Genomic DNA, 18,301 nt, shown 5'->3' with positions numbered 1-18,301 from the left:
CATCACCTGGCCTTTCCTAACAATGACTGTGAGTGAGTGCCCAAACTTTTGCATGCCACTGTATGTGTGAAAAGTTTTTTCAGTGTCATAGATAAGCAAATGTACACTGTCAGCTTTTATATAATGGTATACCTTGAAAGTGGTCATACTGTGAATGTTGAGGGAAGCAGTGAAAGGGCTTCTGCTTGACATCAGTTTTAATGACCTGAGTGACTTTGAACAAAACAGCACTGCATCAGGGATCCACTGATCTAATTAAACAGCTGGTTAGATGATTAAGCATGGGAACAGTGGACTTTAATGGATGTAAGTCATCATCACTGCAATATGCAAGACTTGTATCAGTATCAGTGAATTAATAGAGGTGATTGTCTTTGCTGATGTCATATAGGGAACACTTTTAATAAACAGAAAAGCCTATTTGTCCCTCCAGCAGTTCTAAGGGAAGACTGGAGCAGAGAGGAGCTGGACTACCATCAATAACCATGGAAACCGTCTTCTGTTGCATGGATATTAAGACCTTTAACCTTAAGCTTGATACCAGAGAAGACATGGAAACGGCACTGCTATGTTCTATACCCAAGCACATCTTATCAGATGCTGCATATCTTTTTTAGTACCCTCTGTATTGCACCGCACTACGAGACATGATGGATTTCTTCTTTCATCGCCATTTCCGCTGCCGCCAGAAAAGACAGAAGCATGCGGCCGCAGCGCGTCCGCCTGGTCCTGCTCTTCAGACCAGTAAAGCCAGGAGGCGCTCTAGTGCTGGTCTGCCCTCTGTAGCATTAGTGCAGTCCAGACGCTCCTCTGTTGGTTTACCTCCAGTTTTTTCTGACCAGCGCAGGCGCCCCAGTGCTGGCTTACTGGTGGCCAGTGGACAGAGGCGACAGTCCATCATAGAGGTAACAGAAACGGGTGAAGCAGTGGGAGAATCTGGGAAAGGAACCGAAAGAGCAGATGTAATCTTCAAGAGAGGAAGAAGAGGATTGCAGTATAAACCTCCCTATGCTCGCAGTGCCTCTGGCACAGTCCATCGTGGGATGGTGATGCGATATCGACGTCCTTCTAAGATAAAATCTATCGAACCTCATTTACTTGGATCCTCCATGTTACTTGCAAGCGTAGTCCAGATGGGTGGAGGAGTGATAGAGATGGAAAAGGAACAGGATGGCTCCATGTGCTCCTGTTCTGAGTCAGATGGAGAGGAAGGGAGCGATGAAGATGTAAGCTCCAGGCCTTCAGCTCAGATGCACTTAACCCAGGCGGTCGTTATGGAAAACATTACGCCCCGCCCCTTGCTCCGTGCTCCTCGCTGCCTGAGACGAAACTCCTCCCACCTCCTTCCAGCAGACTCTGTGTTTCGGAGCAGTGGAACAGGTTACGGAGTTTACGGTCGATATAACCAACGGAGGTCAAGTCAAGTTAACTGGACTTTGAATAAACAGATGCAGACTTCCACGACCAGCCCCAGTCTGGGTCACTCAGCAGGTATGAGCTCGGAGGCGGGGGCTGCTGGGACAGATGTAGCCTCCTCTGGGTCGACGCTTCATAAAAGCACCTCCTCACCACTGGGGGCACCAGAGGGAACCATATACTATGATCCTTATCTGGAAACATGGGAGAACTTCCTGTCGTATGTAATACAAACACACACAAACACACACATGCACACATTAATTGTATTTCTATCTTTGTGTAAACCCTCATTGACTTAAAGCCTTCCCTAGCCCCTAACCTAAACCTATTTCTAACCTGGTCGTATTTATCAGCGGACGAATTCAATGTGGATATTTTAAGTCCCTTACGGATAATTTTGTATCACATGATGTGATAATTCACAGAGGTCTCTTCCCCTCCAAAACAAACAGACCATCTAATTTTGGTGCTCCTAGGTCAAGGTCACTGTGACCTCATCTGTAACATCATCTTCTCATTAACACGATATCTCAAAGAACACCTTAATGGAATTTCTTCAAAATTTGTCCATTTAGATGCAACAATAAACTGATTTGATTTTCTTCCGTCAAAGGTCAAGGTCGCTGTGACCTTGCATCTGTCTCATTCTCGTGAATGTGATATCAAAATGAAGCCTTGAGGGAAGTTCCCCAAATTTAGCAGTAGCTTCCACCTGGACTCATTGATGAACTGATTAGATTTTGTTGGTCAAAGTCACTGTGAGCTTGCATCAGTTTTATTCTTGCGAACGCGATATCGCAAGAAAAACTTGAGGGAATTTCCCTTAATGTTCAGAATGAACAGATTATAATTTGGTGGTTGACGGTCAAAAGGTCAAGGTCACTGTGACCTCACGAAACCTGTTTTTGGCCGTAACTCAAGAATTCATACACTATTATAACATAAATTGGCATAAATGTCTAATAGGATAAAATCATAAAGTGATGACACCATATATCCAAAAGGTCAAGGTCAGCTTCACTGTGACATCATAACGTTCTGAAAAAAAGGCTTTTATCTGACGTATCTTTTATCTGTGCTTATCGTATTTCTTGTATTTCTATCTTTGTGTAAACCCTCCCCTTACCCTACCCTTAACCATAACAACTAAATGCCTTACCTTAACCTAATTCTAACCTTGTCGTATTTATCAGCGGAGGAATTCAATGCGGATATTTTAAGTCCCTTACGGATAATTTTGTATCACATGATGTGAAAACACGAATGTCCCTATCTAGAGCCAGTGTTTGGTTTGTCCGTTCTGGGCTACTGTAGAAACATGGCGGTGCAACAGGGCGATCTCCGTAGATGAGGACCCACTCCCTATGTAGATTAACTCTTTAACAGCTGCCCCCCCAAAACCCCAAAACCTGCTCCACATCCTATGTGGCAGCCGACTTTATTTGCATTGTCAGCCAAGAACGACACATTTGCCGTAACACTGAGATAAACTAGCAGCACGTTGACAATCTGACGGTAAATGTGCCTCTCTTGATGTTGAACTTCACCGTATAGATACCATGACGTGTCTGTGTGGGTTTCCACAGTCCAACAACATGCTGCTGTGATGATAAATTGCTCGTAGGTGTGAATGTTTGTCTCTCTGTGTGTCGGCACTGTGACAGACCTGGTCAGGTGTAAGTGTTTGTCAGAATGGATGGATGAAGAGTGTCAGTGTTGAGCAGTATACGGCTCATTATGTTGTATGTATTGTGTATATTGTCACACGTTCTGATAAAGCATCATGACTCACATACTGGTGCTAGAGTTTTCCAACCTGCTGTATACGTCTGCAGTGTACTTTTTTTTTATCCCTATCCCTGGTTCGTGGGGGAGATTTTTGGTATGAAGTGCTACACACCCCAGAATATGAATTTTAATCGTTCATTTTTCATTAGTGTCTCCTGAATTTGAATCTACTGACATTTGAGAACATCCAAGACACGACGAAGCTTCACACAAGCAGACCATAATTCACTAGGTGTTCTTTTTTTCTTGACTGTGTTCGACAATCAAGAAATTGTTTTTTTCTTGAAAGAAAGTTTTTAATCTGTGTAATTTTGGGAGATTTTCTATAAAAAAGTCCTTTGAATTTTATTGTCGAAAAGAGAACAGGAGTGTTCACACTTTCCTGTCTCTTTGTGTTTCCAGGAAAGCGATTGCCAAGTCTGGCCTGCACCATCTACCCTGTCAACCTGGCACATCATCCCTGACCAAGACTGACCCGGAGGCAAATATCCGCAGCACCGTGGACTGGACTGTGAGTCTGGGTATCAGGGTCTGGGGAAAAACCCTTTACCTCATTCATACACAACCCGAGTCGCCAGGGAAATGTTGGCGTCATACGTTTCTGCAAACCACACATTGCATGTTATGCAGCGGGGTTAGGTTAAGAAACAAAAAACACTTAGTTGTTGTTCGGAAAAGATCATGGCGCAATCCCCTTTGCTAAAGCGGAAATGTTTAGGTAAAACACAACCACTTCTTGTACCACTATCGCACTGAGAAAACAGCAAAGTGGGCAGCAATGACCCGCTAAGTCAACACTGATTTGGTCATGATTTCGTCTACAGTATTCTGCACCTTGTCATGCGTCTCACCGAGATGTCACGCTTTCACGCTGCGCCTAGAAAACTTTCTGTCCTCCTCTGTCTCTGTGTTTCTCTTTGTAGGAGACGGCTGTGTATGGAGATCATATCTGGTATGAGACAAATGTGTCGGGAGACTACTGTTATGTGGGAGAACAGCACTGTATTGCCAGAGCACAGGTTGGTATCCGACTCGGATTATCTCTCCTCCCTGTCTGTCTTCTCTACAGCACTATTTTCTTCAAGCTCCATTCATACGCAGGAGTGTTAGGGCCGAGCATCACTCTGTTTTTCTCCAGCATATCAGACCCAGTGTTGATACGACTGCATATTTGCATCCCACATGTTTACACATATAAAGCTGCTAAATGTTCTCAGACATTCCTCCAATATCTGCACCAACTAAACATCTGGAGCGCTCGTTAAAACATCCCTTTCATCCACAGCAGCAACATCTCATCGTCCACTTACTGTTTTATTCTTAGCTTTCATCCACGTCTCTCGCAGGCTTCATTTTGCCTGCGTCGAAGGCTCAGGCGACATGTGAACATCGTACACGAGGGGGAGATGGTGTAGCCCCCGCAGCTGTTCACAGATGCTCTCTGGAGTCAAATGTGGCATACATCCACTGCTCCATGACCTTTGACCTCTTCCCAGTGGATGCTGTGACTGGCGTTCACAAAGGGGTTGATGTTGTTTGTGTCCAGGGTCCTCGCTTCGTCACTCGTTTTCTTGAATGGATTTATTGGATTTATTTTGTTAGTCCAACTAAAATCGGACTTTTAAAATACATGTAAACTGGAATCGTACTAAATTGAATTTGTCAAAGTTGGACTAACACACACAAATAATGTGATTGGGAGTCGAATTACTCTGCATCTATACAGTCAATCGGACCCAAACTGGCCGAGGTGCTCCACAGTTTCCGTCCTGGGCTTTGACCCAGAATCAAACAGCATTAAATACCTAGCAGAACAAGCAGCCGATAAGAACATAGCGAAATCTACATCCAGAGCTGTGCGTTTCTAGACGAACGAGGAGACACAGTTCATGTTGTGTCAGCTGAAAGACTTAAATTGAGAACGAGGTGGTGGTGTACTCGAGGATTGTCTTTATATTAAACTCAAGAAGAAAACGCAGGTGCTCTTGAAGAAAAGGGTCGGCACATCGGAAGGAACAATGAATTTCAGGCCTTCCTGCGTGGAGCAGGAACAAATGCACTTGAGTTAAGTTAAAAAACCTTACATTAAAACACCGACCGGTTTCTTCAGGGTGCAAAAGCATGGACAGACCTCAAGCAAACGTTGGCATGTTAGATGATACACAACAACAGTTGTGTTACAGTTACCGAAATCCCATTGGTCATATGTCCTTCCTGTTTTGAAATCAGTCGTTGTCTTTGTTTGAGTCACATTTGGACAGTGCTTACATGCGTCAATGAGACACCTGAAAGGAAGTCCTCCAACTCGTTTGTTGTTGCATGCTTCGGCACTAAATCTCAAAGAATCAAACCGATCACAGTCCAATTGGGCGATCCTTGAAAGTGACCTCAATTTGAGTATTTTATTCTCGCAGCCTGAACTGATTCCTGATCATTTAGAAGATTGTTTTTTAAAATTTCAAAGGAAATCTGAAGCTTGTCGCACTTCCACTTTCGTTCTGACTCTCTGCCGTCCCTCCGAAGGGCCCTAGTGGTGTCATCAAGCTCAGGCTTCTTCAGTTTGAGGGGAGCGACAGTGCCCAGATTTGAGGAACAGGTGGTGTTAAATAAGGAAGTGAGTTCTTTGGTGCTGAGATAGGGAGAAGGGGCCTCAATAGTGCAGGTGTCGGGGCAGCCATGAAAGCCTCGCTGAAGTTATTGGCAGTGGAAGAGTTAATGTAGCGAGAGCAACGTGCAGGAAGATGAGAAAGGCAGAGATGCATCAAATATAATAACACCAGGTCTGACAGACGGGCATCAGTTTTTTGAGTAGGTCTGACGGTGTGATCTTTGTTATAAAATAACACCTCATGCACACTGATGCTGCACTGATTCATTTCCAGCACCACGACAGTCACTTAGTGTCATCAAACACGGTCGTATCGTGTCATAGTTTCACTCATGTCAGCTCATATTAAAGTCACATGGCAAGCCTTGTCATATCTCACACACACACACACACACACACACACACACACACGGGATCTATCCATGTATGTGGTGTCAGTTAGCAGCACAGTGCTGACACCAAGTGGTCACAGATGGTATTACCGCCTCACAAGCTGCTGAGGATCATGAAACAAATGACTAAATTACTGCTATCAATTTTGCTCCTGTGATTTTTTGTCTATTGTTTTTCATATTTGACACAACTAATCACGTCCTCCCTCTCCTTCTAGCAAAAGTCTTTCAGCCGAAAGAAGTGTGCCGCCTGTAAGATCGTCGCCCACACCATCTGTATAGAACAACTGGAGAAGGTAATTTCTCATGTACTCACACACTTCTGCCAGACTGATTCAGGCTATCTAAGAGTTCACCTTTTTAATTTACCTTATGGAGACGAGACAGATAAAGACGCAGGTGTAAGACTTCACTCCTGACACACAGATAAAGGTGGAGAGGAGATTAGAGATGGATGTTTAAACCATCTTTCACAAGGGACAAAAGGTGATAGAGGCAAGAATAAAGACGGATTAAACTTTCTGTCCTCAAGATCAGAGGGAAGTAAAAAAAGAAGGATTACTTTAAACCCTCAATCTAAAATTGGATCCAAAGATAGCTGCTTTTCAGCTGATAGCTACTCTATTTATTTCAATTATAGGTTAGCTTATCTGTTTAATTTTATTCATTTTCTTTGACGCAGAGGACAGCACAGTGCAGGCAGCTTGTCTTTAACTGTTCCCCCTGTCTAACTTTCAGTTTCCCAGCTCTAGAGCCATTCTGTTGGATGCCACCCTGCCCCTCAATGACCCCAACTTTAGAGTGAGATACACCAAACTCCTTCTGTCTCTCTTCTCTCCTCGTCTGTGACCCTCAATCTGACAGAAACACACAGGCCTAAGGTGGTGTCTGGACCTCACTGTCGTTATTCAGAAAGAAACCAGTGCACATCAGTGTTTCCCTCGGGATGAGAATTTATGTGGAGAATCTCTGTAGGTGGGGGCAAATGCATGGGGGGGCGGCCTCTCAAATAAAATCTCTACAGTACATAGCAAACACAGATAGAGCATGCATTCTCTAAAGGCGAGCAGGTTTGTGTATCATCCAATTTAAAGGTCCAGGGTGTAAAATTTAGGGGGATGTAGTGGCCTCAAGTGGTGAGGATTACACAACCAGATGAAACTTCTACCAGTTAGAAGTTCGTCAGTGTTCATTGTTCAGGAGGTTTTTGCCAGGAGCTGAATTATTCATAGAAGTCTCTTCCTCTCCAAAACAACCAGACCAGGAGATTAAAACCGTAAATTTTGGTGCTCCTAGGTCAAGGTCACTGTGGCCACGGATATCTCAAAGAACACCTTTAGGTAATTTCCTCAAAATTTGGGCAACTGTCCACTTGGACGCAGCAATAAACTGATTTGATTTTCTGTGGTCAAAGGTCAAGGTCGCTGTGACCTTGCATCTGTCTTGTTCTGGTGAATGTGATATCAAAAGGAAGCCTTGAGGGAATTTCCCCAAATTAAGCAATAACGTCCACCTGGACTGATGAACTGATTAGATTTTGTTGGTCAAAGTCACTGTGAGCTTGCATCAGTTTCATTCTTGTGAACGCAATAGAAAAACTTGAGGGAATTTCCCGTGATGTTAAGAATGAATTATAATTTGGTGGTTGATGGTCAAAAGGTCAAGGTCACTGTGACCTCATGAAACCTGTTTTTGGTCTAAACTCAAGAATTCATACACTACTTATGACAGAATTTCGCACAAATGTCTAATAGGATCAAATTGTAAAGTGGTGACACTATATATCCAAAAGGTCAAAGGTCAACTTCACTGTGACATCATAATGTTCTTAAAAAAAGGCTTTTATCTGACGTATCTTTTATCTGTGCTTATTGTTTTTCTGATCCAGACAGGAGGTTTTTTTCCTTGAACTGACTTATTTGAGGTTTCTTACTCAACAAATAAACAGACTTTGGGATTTCAATTAGAACAAAAAACACAGAATAAAACATTTTTACATTTAAAAACATTGTCTTTTCCTGACGGTGCTTGTCATGGAGGGGCTTCTAACTAAGGTGGATGACGCTGAAATGTGAATGGCCCCTTCCTATTCTGGGCTACTGTAGAAACATCGTGGCGCAACATGGCAATCTCCATAGATGAGGACCCAACGAAAATATGAAAGTTCTTAGTTTCAGATGATTATACACTAAAGAAAACATGCTTATTTTAATATATTCCATTTCTGCCGATATATCCCCCTAAATCCGACACACTGGACCTTTAATTGAGTGAACTGCATTGGTATCTAATCCAGGTCAGACACACACCCTTTGCAAACTTCCACTTTTGTTCTTGCACCATGGAGGGGTCATTTTCTTTCCCTTAAATCCCAAAGAATCTTCAGTCTCTTCATCTCATTTCCTTCTTTGATCAAAGTGGTATGATAAATCAGACAGGTTTGAAGGGTTGGCCTTGTTGATTCCGAACTGATATGATACTAAAGCCATTTTCCGAAACAGCAGGGATGGAGGTAACAGCAAAGAGGGATCAGGACTTGTCACTGAGACACTCTTTATCATCAGACAGAGTTTGCCATTAGTATGGGGAATGGAACATCAGTCACATGACTACAGGTGGTCGTACATGGGAGAGATTGCAACTCCTGACCGAGTTAGAAATCTCTTCCTCACTCCTTCATTAGTCGAATTTTATTTATGAATCATCTGTAATTATCACATCCATAAAATATGACACATTGCATTGAAGGAATTGTTAGTAGAAAGTACTTAACATGCCATGAGCACATCTTTTCCTGTCCATGAATTTCACAAACAGAATCCCCAACAAGGGACAACCCTGGCGGAAGCCAACTTCCACTGAAAATGTGTTTGACTTTGTGCCGAGTTCATGAAAACAGCTCTCACTTTGGTTATACAAGAACTGGATAGCTTGTAGCAATGGCCCTGGTACCGCCCAAATGACTTCCCATTGGACGTGGTCATAAGCTTGTCAAAGTCCACAAAACTAATGTAGACTGGATGGGCAAACTCCCATGACCCCTCCAAGGGTGAAAAGCTGGTCCACTATTATATGGTCATTAATGGGTCTGACTTGGACTTAAGAAGTCAACCAAAACAAATTCAACTTCTAATTGGACCAACTGATCCTTATGCAAGGCTGAGTCGTGATTCGTAGGAACAAGCAGAAGTGTTAATGAACCCGAACAGTTCGTCAGGATGCCATGACCTGTTCCATACCCCTTAAAAAGAGTTCCACCTGGCAACCGCGGTATCCTGTGGTGTCCCTTCTCTGGTCAGGGTGTCCCTGGTTTTTCCTTTTCTTCTGTGCACCACTTCACTACAGGGGAATCATGGTGCCTCCCCACTTTCACCGCTACAAAGTCACACGTCTAAACCTCTTTGGCAAAACCGTTTCCTCCTCCTAAAACATGTTTAACCTGCCAACGTGATCACTGGAAACCATTCCAATCAAGACTCTGCAGCTGTCTGTTCTGGAGCTCCGTGCTTTCTCCTAAAACCTCTAACAGTGTCCAGTTTACTTTGTGCAGCAGAGCCTAATCATCACCTATGTTTCTACTTCTCTTTCTATCTTTTTTCCCTCTGCTCTCCTACCAGATTAACTTTAGGTGTAAACCATCTTTCAGAGAATCAGGCTCGAGGAACATCCGAGAGGTGAGTTCTGGAAATTTCTTTCTCCTCTCTTTCTGGCTATTTAATTTAGGTTCGGAAAATGACGATTTGTGTATTTTGTGTGTTCAGCCCATCGTGGTGCGTCATCACTGGGTGCATCGAAGGCGGCAAGAAGGAAAATGTAAACAATGTGGGAAGGTGAGTGGTAATTTCAGTAGTATTGTTCTATTGACCAATAATTAATTAGAACCGTTTAAATCTTAAAAACTAATCCTAAAAGCTCCTCATATACATTTAATTTGTAAAATAATGGATGTAGCCACCATTACGAGACAGAAGTGAAGTAGCTTCTTAGCCGAACTCTTGCTGCTATCTTGGTTAGCATTTATGGTTAACTGTGATAATGCTTATGCTAACTTTTGCTAGCATAAAACAGACTTAAAACCATCAAAACAAAATGTACTTACTGAAAAACTGAATTTTTACTACAACCAAACCACGGTTGGAAATTAGCACCAGTGACCAGCCAAATGGTGGTAAAATATGCAAGTAGCTGCTAGATCTGCTTTACCCACCAACCAAAAAAACCCTAGTCTCCCTCACCAGAACTTTCTCAAGAAAAGAAAGGCCTGGCTGTGCCGACTCTCACTTTAAGATTGAAGAAAAAAACACCCTGGTTTTTTTTTTTTTATTTCTTTCAACCAATCACAGTCATTCTTGGCGGTGCCAGCAACGGTGCACTCGCAAAAATATTGCCAGGGGAAACAGGTTTTGGTGTAACACGGCCACAAAAATATCGCTTACAGGACGAGAACCATGGCTACATCCCTGCAAGATCAAACACCGCAAAAGTTAGTAAAGGACGTGTTGAAAACTGCTACACAACCGGAGGTGGTAGGGCGGGACTTCAGCGGGTGGCTCGTTCCGCCCAATGAGAGGCTGATCTATGCAGCGAACTTCCGCCCACTCAGACTAAAAAAAACCCAATGCTAATCCCTAATTGAGTGGCTGGTAGATCTTAGAATCCACTAGCCACAGTTGTAGGTGGATAAAAAAGTTAATTTCCAACCCTGACAGCAACAGCTACAACTATGTCTACACCTATAATTTCTACTCCTGTTGTTCTGTGCAGGGCTTCCAGCAGAAGTTTACTTTCCACAGTAAGGAGATTGTGGCCATCAGCTGCTCCTGGTGCAAGCAGGCTGTGAGTATGTCTGGAAAATGGAGTTACATGCCGGAACAAGACAGACTTAATTTAAGCTGACATCTTTTGTACAGCGTTATATTATAGAGTGCTCAATAAATACATGTCTAATATTGCTGTATTTCCCTCTTTAGTACCACAACAAGGTGTCCTGCTTCATGCTGCAGCAAATTGAAGAGGCTTGTCCAATAGGAGCTCATGCTGCCCTTATAGTTCCGCCCACATGGATCATCCGAGTCCGACGCCATCAGGTCACTACTGTCAATCTTTTTTTTTCCTAAAGCAATTTTATTCAGTCACCACCTGCCCACTCCAAACAATCTATGACTCTACACCGAAAATAATAAAACAAGTAAGTGTCAGAACATACATGAGCTCAAATAGCCATTTAACTTCGGTAAAATAATCCATTTTACGACACTAATTCTGCAGTTTGAGTCAAATGGAGGTTATTCCATGTCTGACAGTCTGACTCTGTTTGAGAAGTTTGCAAGAAATGCTAACCCCAAGATATCTGAACCCTGATTGTGCTTATGTAGAAAGGCAGGTTTGACTGCTGCAGCTGTGTTGCAGTTTTGCTAAAGGGAAAACGACTTATTTTCTTAAGATTCAGCTTGTAACCAGAGATCTGTGTAAAGAGATACCTGAAAATCTATACCCTCCCGGAAAGCTCCATGGAATAAAAGGGAGGAACAGGGTTACTGCAAATAAAAGGGGACATTGAGGGCAACTTTGATGAGTTCCGAGAGACGGTGCAAAATGATCAGATGGCGTATCATTAGTGCAGACACTCACCCTGCGGTTAGTACACAGAAGATGGATCCATGAGGTGAAACGTTCACTGAAGCAAACTTTTAAGGAGCAGCAAACAGATTACAACCACTCTGTTCTATTGAATGGTTTGTCTGTTTTTACTGATATAACAGCTCAAGGGTGTTCGAAGGCTTTTCCTGAATATATGGTATTTGTATGTTAAGAGTTCACTCTTCCAGTATTTTCATATAGGATACACTTTTTCATCCCTTATGACTCATGAAGGAAACCAGCCTTTCCTTCATTGTGAGAACAAGCTGCTTCATATCTTCCTTTCTGCTCTCCGTGAGATCAACCTGCGTTGGTCTGACTCTGGTTTGTGTCTCTCACAGTCATCTATGAAGTCGAGTAAGAAGAAGAAGAGAACATCATTCAAGAGGAAAAGCAGCAAGAAAGGAGCAGAGGTCAGTTCTTAGCTTGCAGAGGAAAAATCTATCACTATCTCTGTCTGTGCCATCTCCGGAAAGGATCCCTATAGACACAGACCTTTTTGCTAAAGAGTAAGATACTTTTTGTTTAAACAGAAACAGCCCCGAAATCCGTATCAGCAAACCCACCAGACCCAAACTCACAAAAGCCATCTTGGTTCATCTTTCCACTCCTCCAACAATCACCAGCTCTGTTTTGGTTGAAATAAACCCTTAATTCACCCAGTTAGATGTGAAAATATGTCGGCTCTATACACACTAGAATTGCTCTTTTTCTAAATGCAGTCTGGGGGGTTTAACGATCGGAAAATAGGGTCCAGGTTAAAACATACCATTTAAGGATAGAACCAGATTTAAGGTATGTCTTAGGGACATGATTTGTGGTAAATTTGTGTTTGTTTTTGCCAAAGAAAGTCTTCAGAGAACTACCGAAAAGGTAATATGTCTTAAATGTTTAGGAACACCAGCCTTAGATAAGTGCCGTCTTGGACAAATCTGTTATGGAGGATCTGAGTAGTTCATCTTCTTCTTTGACAGGAAGGACGACAGTGGAAGCCATTTATAATCAGACCCATTCCTTCACCACTGATGAAACCACTGCTGGTGTTTGTCAACCCCAAGAGTGGAGGAAACCAGGTATTCATGAGCAACACAGTCAGCCCAACAAGTGGCTCAATCAAGTGAATTAGTTGGTAAACCATCGACATGTCATCCAGTTTAGTCAGTGTCTTACTATCTATCTATCTATCTATCTATCTATCTATCTATCTATCTATCTATCTATCTATCTATCTATCTATCTATCTATCTATCTATCTATCTATCTATCTCCAAACGTCCATTGGTTTTTCTTTCTTACAGGGCACCAAGATCCTGCAGTCCTTCATGTGGTATCTGAACCCCAGACAGGTGTTTGACCTGAGCCAGGGAGGACCAAAGGAAGGGTAGGTCTCTCTAAAACACAGACTATCAATAGTGAACATCTACTGGTACTGTCAGACTTGTTTGGCTAGATCAATCAATAACCAGAGTCAATCTTGTAGCCTGGAGCTGTATCGTAAAGTCCATAACCTGAGGATCCTGGCCTGTGGAGGAGACGGCACGGTGAGGACCACACACATGCAAACTCTGATTTTAAAAAAGATATTCCACTAATATTGTCTGGATATAAGGAGTAGTGTATGGTTATGTCATCAGCATAAAAATGTATGATGTTATCTGATAATATGAGCCAGTGGTAATGTAGAACTGAAAAACAGAAGGTGACCAAGAATCAAACCCTGAGGAGCACCGCAAATGTGAATTGGGTATCCAGCTGAGGCGTCTTTTCTGAGGGATACCAAAACTTCCTGTTCAAGAGTGATGGATGGATGGTTGGTTGGAGGCACACATCCTTGTCTCTGTAACTGCATGTCTGTCCGTGTGAAACCAGGTGGGCTGGATCCTGTCCTGTCTCGATGAACTTGCATTAAACCCTCAACCTCCGGTTGCCGTGTTACCACTTGGGACAGGAAATGACCTTGCCAGGACCCTTAACTGGGGAGGGGTGAGCACAAACACTGACAGACACATTTGTACATCTAAACTGTGTGGGTAAATACAGATAGTTCAATTACATGCTTTTGGCAATCTGAGCAACTGCCGGCTCATTCCTAGTTCAATATTCAGTGAGCCCTCATATGCTGTACTGAAGTGTCTGCGTTTGCTCAGTTTCTTCCTTTCATTTGTCACTAATCTGTGTGTGAGCTTGGATTAAGTCCAAACTAACATACAGATGGTTCACACCATCTATATAATCTCAGCAGAGTTTCCTCAAAATGGAATACCATCTGTTTCAGCACCTTTTTTCCTGAAGTGATTTCGTCACCTCAAAGTTAAAATCTGTTTCCAGGGCTATACAGACGAACCTCTGTCCAAGATCCTGTCCCATGTTGAGGATGGAGCTGTCGTCCAGCTAGACAGATGGAACCTGCAGGTTGAACCAAACCAAAGCGCAGGGGCTGAACTGGACGAACAACAAACTGATAAGGTCAGTGCACATACACACACTAGCAAATTAATGTATCATATCCAGACACTCTGAGCTGGATTCTGAAACTCACTGGGAAGTATCTTTTCGGCCATTGTCTTTATGATGACGGGATTGTGGGTCCTTTAGCTTGGGACATTTCTTGACCTCAACAACGAGTCTTTCCTCATCTATTCTTCATCACACATGAGACACGGCAACACTCTTTGCGGTGAAGAAAGGTGTCGAGATGTCAAAAGTGCATTTCATTTCGGGTGTGGCGAGGCTGGAAAAAGGACAATGGTGTGAAGTGCTGATGCAAGTTTAGCCACCGTGAAATGGGTCCAGTATTGAGCGAGACCGTCACTTTACATCCAATAAAACAGAGATAGACCAATTGTTAAAGAGTAATGCTGGTCTAGCACTGCCTCGAATGTGACTGTTGTGGGTTCATGTTTGTGCATATGCTCTCTCAGCTTCCTCTAGATGTTTTCAACAATTACTTCAGTCTTGGATTTGACGCCCATGTGACTCTAGAGTTCCACGAGTCAAGAGGTACGTTCATATTAATACACAGAACAATGACAAGTGTTATCACACAATATACTGTGTAAGAAGCTCACATCAATATTAATGTGCACTGCAACATTAGTAATTTATGAACACTTTGCTTTGCCATTAAATTTGCTCCATATATGTTAAATCTTGTGTTGATTTCCTGTCTCTATGTGTCACTGTTTCAGAGGCCAACCCAGAGAAGTTTAACAGTCGTTTTAGGAATAAGATGTTCTATGCTGGGGTGAGTGCACCTCCATGTTTAACATCAGTGTGTTAATGTTTCTCTACTGTTCAGTCTTCACTTAACGTTGTGTTCAAGACCAGATAATGTAATATGTTCGGAAGAGACGTTTAGGTGAAATATTTGAGTGTGTGGGCAGATTTTGTTGTTGGTAGTTACGTTATTAAATGTCTCGAGGTCACAAAGCATCGCAGCAGGAGGCCGGCACATGCAGCAGAGGAGTTTCAGTAATGAATGCAAACGTTAGTCACTGTTTACTGTGAGCGGCCACCAGCTGTGCTGTGTCCATTTACACAGAGGGATTAGTTGTTGTCTTTGTTCTGTATTATTTTATTATTTGCACACTTTAAGACACTATTTTGTCTGTTTTTTTTCAACCTGTTTTCAGAAACACTGTTGCAGTTCTCAAACACTAAGAGCAATTATCATTATTTTACCCTGAGCAGCAGGACGCTTCATTTGCTCTGCGAATAATTGTCATCCAGTCCCAGTATTTCAACTGCTTGTCAAATTAAATAATTTCATCAATATGTTCATCACTGTCACGAAAATGAAAAATGTTCCTCTATTGTAGGGCTTAGCTTAAATGGTTTTTGGGAGTCTGAGTTGGTGAGTTGAGAATCATGTTCATTCAACTTTGTTTTACTCCTTATTTCCCTCTGGTAATCCATGCCCCACCTACATTTGCAGATACATTTATGGGTCTTTTCTGCTGTCATTTGCGGCCACGTCAACTCAAGCCATGCTGCGCCAATTTGTGTTTCTATTATCGGTTTAGACACGCTTCACCAGACATGGACCTTCTCCAGAGTAGGTTCAAAAGCCGGGCCACCCGCCCTCAAGCGACCATAGCAGACCCCACTTCTTCCCCTTAAACAAGCCCTGTGTGTTGCAAGACTTTCTTCACCTCTGTCTGCAGGAGACCAGAGAGAAAGGCATTTTTAAAAGTCTCTGTGTGTTTGGCTCTCAGTATTTTTGTAGCTTCTAACCGAATCGCTGTGGTTTGGAGTTTCTCTCCTGCGTCCTGTTTTTACTTTAGATATCTGCTTTATCTTACTGTTTCGTGTAAAGTTTTTACAAAGCAAAATAACATCGGACTTTTATTGTAAAGAATCTATAGGAAATGACACTCCTGGGTGGAAGTCCTGCGTTTTTTTGACCAGTCCACCTCTAACTGCCCACCACTGTGGCGGTTTCTTCAATATTTGTTATACAACAATGCGACAACTGGCGCTTTTATGCCTATGCTTTTTATGCCACTTTCTCTTCTGCTCCAGTAACAGTTACTACGGCCACTAGAGGGTGCTGCCTTACAATAAATGTAAGCATGGGTCTAATAAGCTGCTTTCACAGTCGATGTATGTGGTCATTTTTTGGTGACAGTGTGCTGGGCCAAGCACATGCACATAGCAGCCTTATGACAATGCCAGATTGCTGAAATCTATGGAAAATTTATGTCTGAAAAGCCGTCACAGATATTTTTCTTGGGAGGAATTAGACAATGAGCATGTTGATGAACAAACAGTTTAATCAGTTTTGATCACAGAAACTATTAAAGACATTTGTATCGATTCATTTGGCTTAAAATATACATCAATTGTTAATATGGTTGGTCATAACAGCTGAAATGTTCCTGGGCCTTCTGTTGTTCTTTGAAGTAATATAGTTTGAGGTCTGAGGTCACACCTGCTGCTGTGTCATAAACATCCGATGTTGGCCCTCAGGTCCTTTTCTGTGGCGAACATGAGGTTACTGAGGTCAGGCTGCTGTGTTGAAGTGTGGTGAGAGAAAACAACTTTGCAGTGATGAGGATTGAACACTTTCTCTGACTGCCGGGGGCAGCAGGAGGTAGCTCCATCCTGTTGTGGGTTGCACAGTGAACTCCTCTGAGACAATCCTGCTTACCTGTCTGTCTGTCTCTCTGTCTGTCCATCTGTGTCTCTCATACAGACAGCGTTCTCAGATTTCCTGATGGGAAGCTCCAAAGACCTGTCTAAGCACATCAAAGTGGTGGTGAGTAGCTGTCAATCAAGCAGTCAGTCATTTGTATACAATACAGAGTCTGTCTCACTCTCTGTCTCCCTCTATCTGTCTGTCTCTCTCTCGTATTGAGTGTGCCTGGAGTTTAACAGTGGCCTGCTGGGCTTGTGGTTGTCTCTCTTTCTCTGTTTTTCTTCTCCTCTTGTCTTACGGAGGATTTAAGCATTGGGTCACTCAGCATAAATGACAGCAGAGAGCAGGAAAAAAACAGGAGTGTTAGTGGATTATGTAAAAGAGAAAAATGTTAAAGCTGGAGTGCAGAAATTTTGTCTCCCCCCCCCTCTGGCAGTGAGAGTAATTACACAAACACTGTTGATGCATGCGTATACTGTCTGCCTTAAGGTGAGCCTGCTGCATCTCTCCTCGGGCGTGCTCTCTTCAAGTCTTTTCATGTCTCTGTGCTGTCTGACCGTCTGTCCCATTCTCATGAACACGATATCCGAAGAACACATTGAGCAATTTCTTCAAATTTGGCACAAACGTCCACAAAGGTCAAGGCCAGAGTGACCTTGCATCTGTCCTATTCTCATGAATGTGATATGTCAAAAACACCTTGAGTGATTTCTTCAAATTTCAATATCTTCTTTTGGCACAAATGTCCACTTGGACTCAATGATCAATTGATTACAATTTGGTGGTTGAAGGTTAAAGGGCAAGGTCACTGTGACCTCACAAATCATGTTTTTGGCCATATCTCAAGAATTCATTGGCTATCTATGACAAAATTTCACACAAACGTCTAATAGGATATAATGATGAAGTAATGATGTTACATTTCCAAAAGGTTAACGGTCAGCTTTACTGTGACATCATAATGCTAGGCAAAAACACGTTTCTGACCACTACTCAACATACCTTCTTATGAACAGAAGGGGAGACATCTGGAGCATCCACTCCAGAAACTTTTGTTGGATACTTCCCAGGATATTCAGCCATTGCTTCCACCATACTCCTAGTTGCTGCTCCATCACCATGGTCTATCCCGGCCTGTCTTTTTTTAAAAGAAATCTTTATTTCAGACTGTTAAGTTGCAACAAACTCCTAACACTAGCATTCCGATATACCAAGCTTTCCTTGGTGTTGATAAGCTTAATCAGCATTGCGTGAATTCATCCATTTATATGCAAAATTATTCTGCACTCTAGTTTTAGTGTTATTTATTTGTAAGAA

At 42.6% G+C, this 18,301-nt stretch overlaps 1 protein-coding gene across 7 annotated transcripts in view; it reads left to right on the top strand.

The window, feature by feature from the left end:
- The window catches only part of LOC125885077 (diacylglycerol kinase zeta-like), a 152,547-nt gene that overhangs the window by 45,021 nt on the left and 89,225 nt on the right, over positions 1–18,301 (top strand). For 3 of the 7 annotated variants that reach the window (XM_049570506.1, XM_049570507.1, XM_049570505.1), the window contains 17 exons: positions 3,610–3,718; positions 4,131–4,226; positions 6,426–6,503; positions 6,946–7,008; positions 9,825–9,881; positions 9,969–10,037; positions 10,972–11,043; positions 11,178–11,294; positions 12,189–12,260; positions 12,822–12,920; positions 13,146–13,228; positions 13,328–13,388; positions 13,717–13,830; positions 14,176–14,313; positions 14,769–14,847; positions 15,036–15,091; positions 17,042–17,104. In XM_049570506.1, coding sequence (XP_049426463.1) covers positions 3,610–3,718; positions 4,131–4,226; positions 6,426–6,503; positions 6,946–7,008; positions 9,825–9,881; positions 9,969–10,037; positions 10,972–11,043; positions 11,178–11,294; positions 12,189–12,260; positions 12,822–12,920; positions 13,146–13,228; positions 13,328–13,388; positions 13,717–13,830; positions 14,176–14,313; positions 14,769–14,847; positions 15,036–15,091; positions 17,042–17,104 — 1,426 coding nt within the window. Of the gene's footprint in view, positions 1–433; positions 1,637–3,609; positions 3,719–4,130; positions 4,227–6,425; positions 6,504–6,945; positions 7,009–9,824; positions 9,882–9,968; positions 10,038–10,971; positions 11,044–11,177; positions 11,295–12,188; positions 12,261–12,821; positions 12,921–13,145; positions 13,229–13,327; positions 13,389–13,716; positions 13,831–14,175; positions 14,314–14,768; positions 14,848–15,035; positions 15,092–17,041; positions 17,105–18,301 lie in introns of all 7 variants that reach the window. The other 4 variants (XR_007448804.1, XM_049570502.1, XM_049570503.1 and 1 more) reach the window with 3 other exon arrangements.

This window comes from Epinephelus fuscoguttatus, linkage group LG24 (assembly GCF_011397635.1).
Source record: "Epinephelus fuscoguttatus linkage group LG24, E.fuscoguttatus.final_Chr_v1".
Lineage (NCBI taxonomy): Eukaryota > Metazoa > Chordata > Actinopteri > Perciformes > Serranidae > Epinephelus > Epinephelus fuscoguttatus.
The sequence above is the reverse complement of the archived record's forward strand: the minus strand, read 5'-3'. Positions and strand labels throughout refer to the sequence as shown.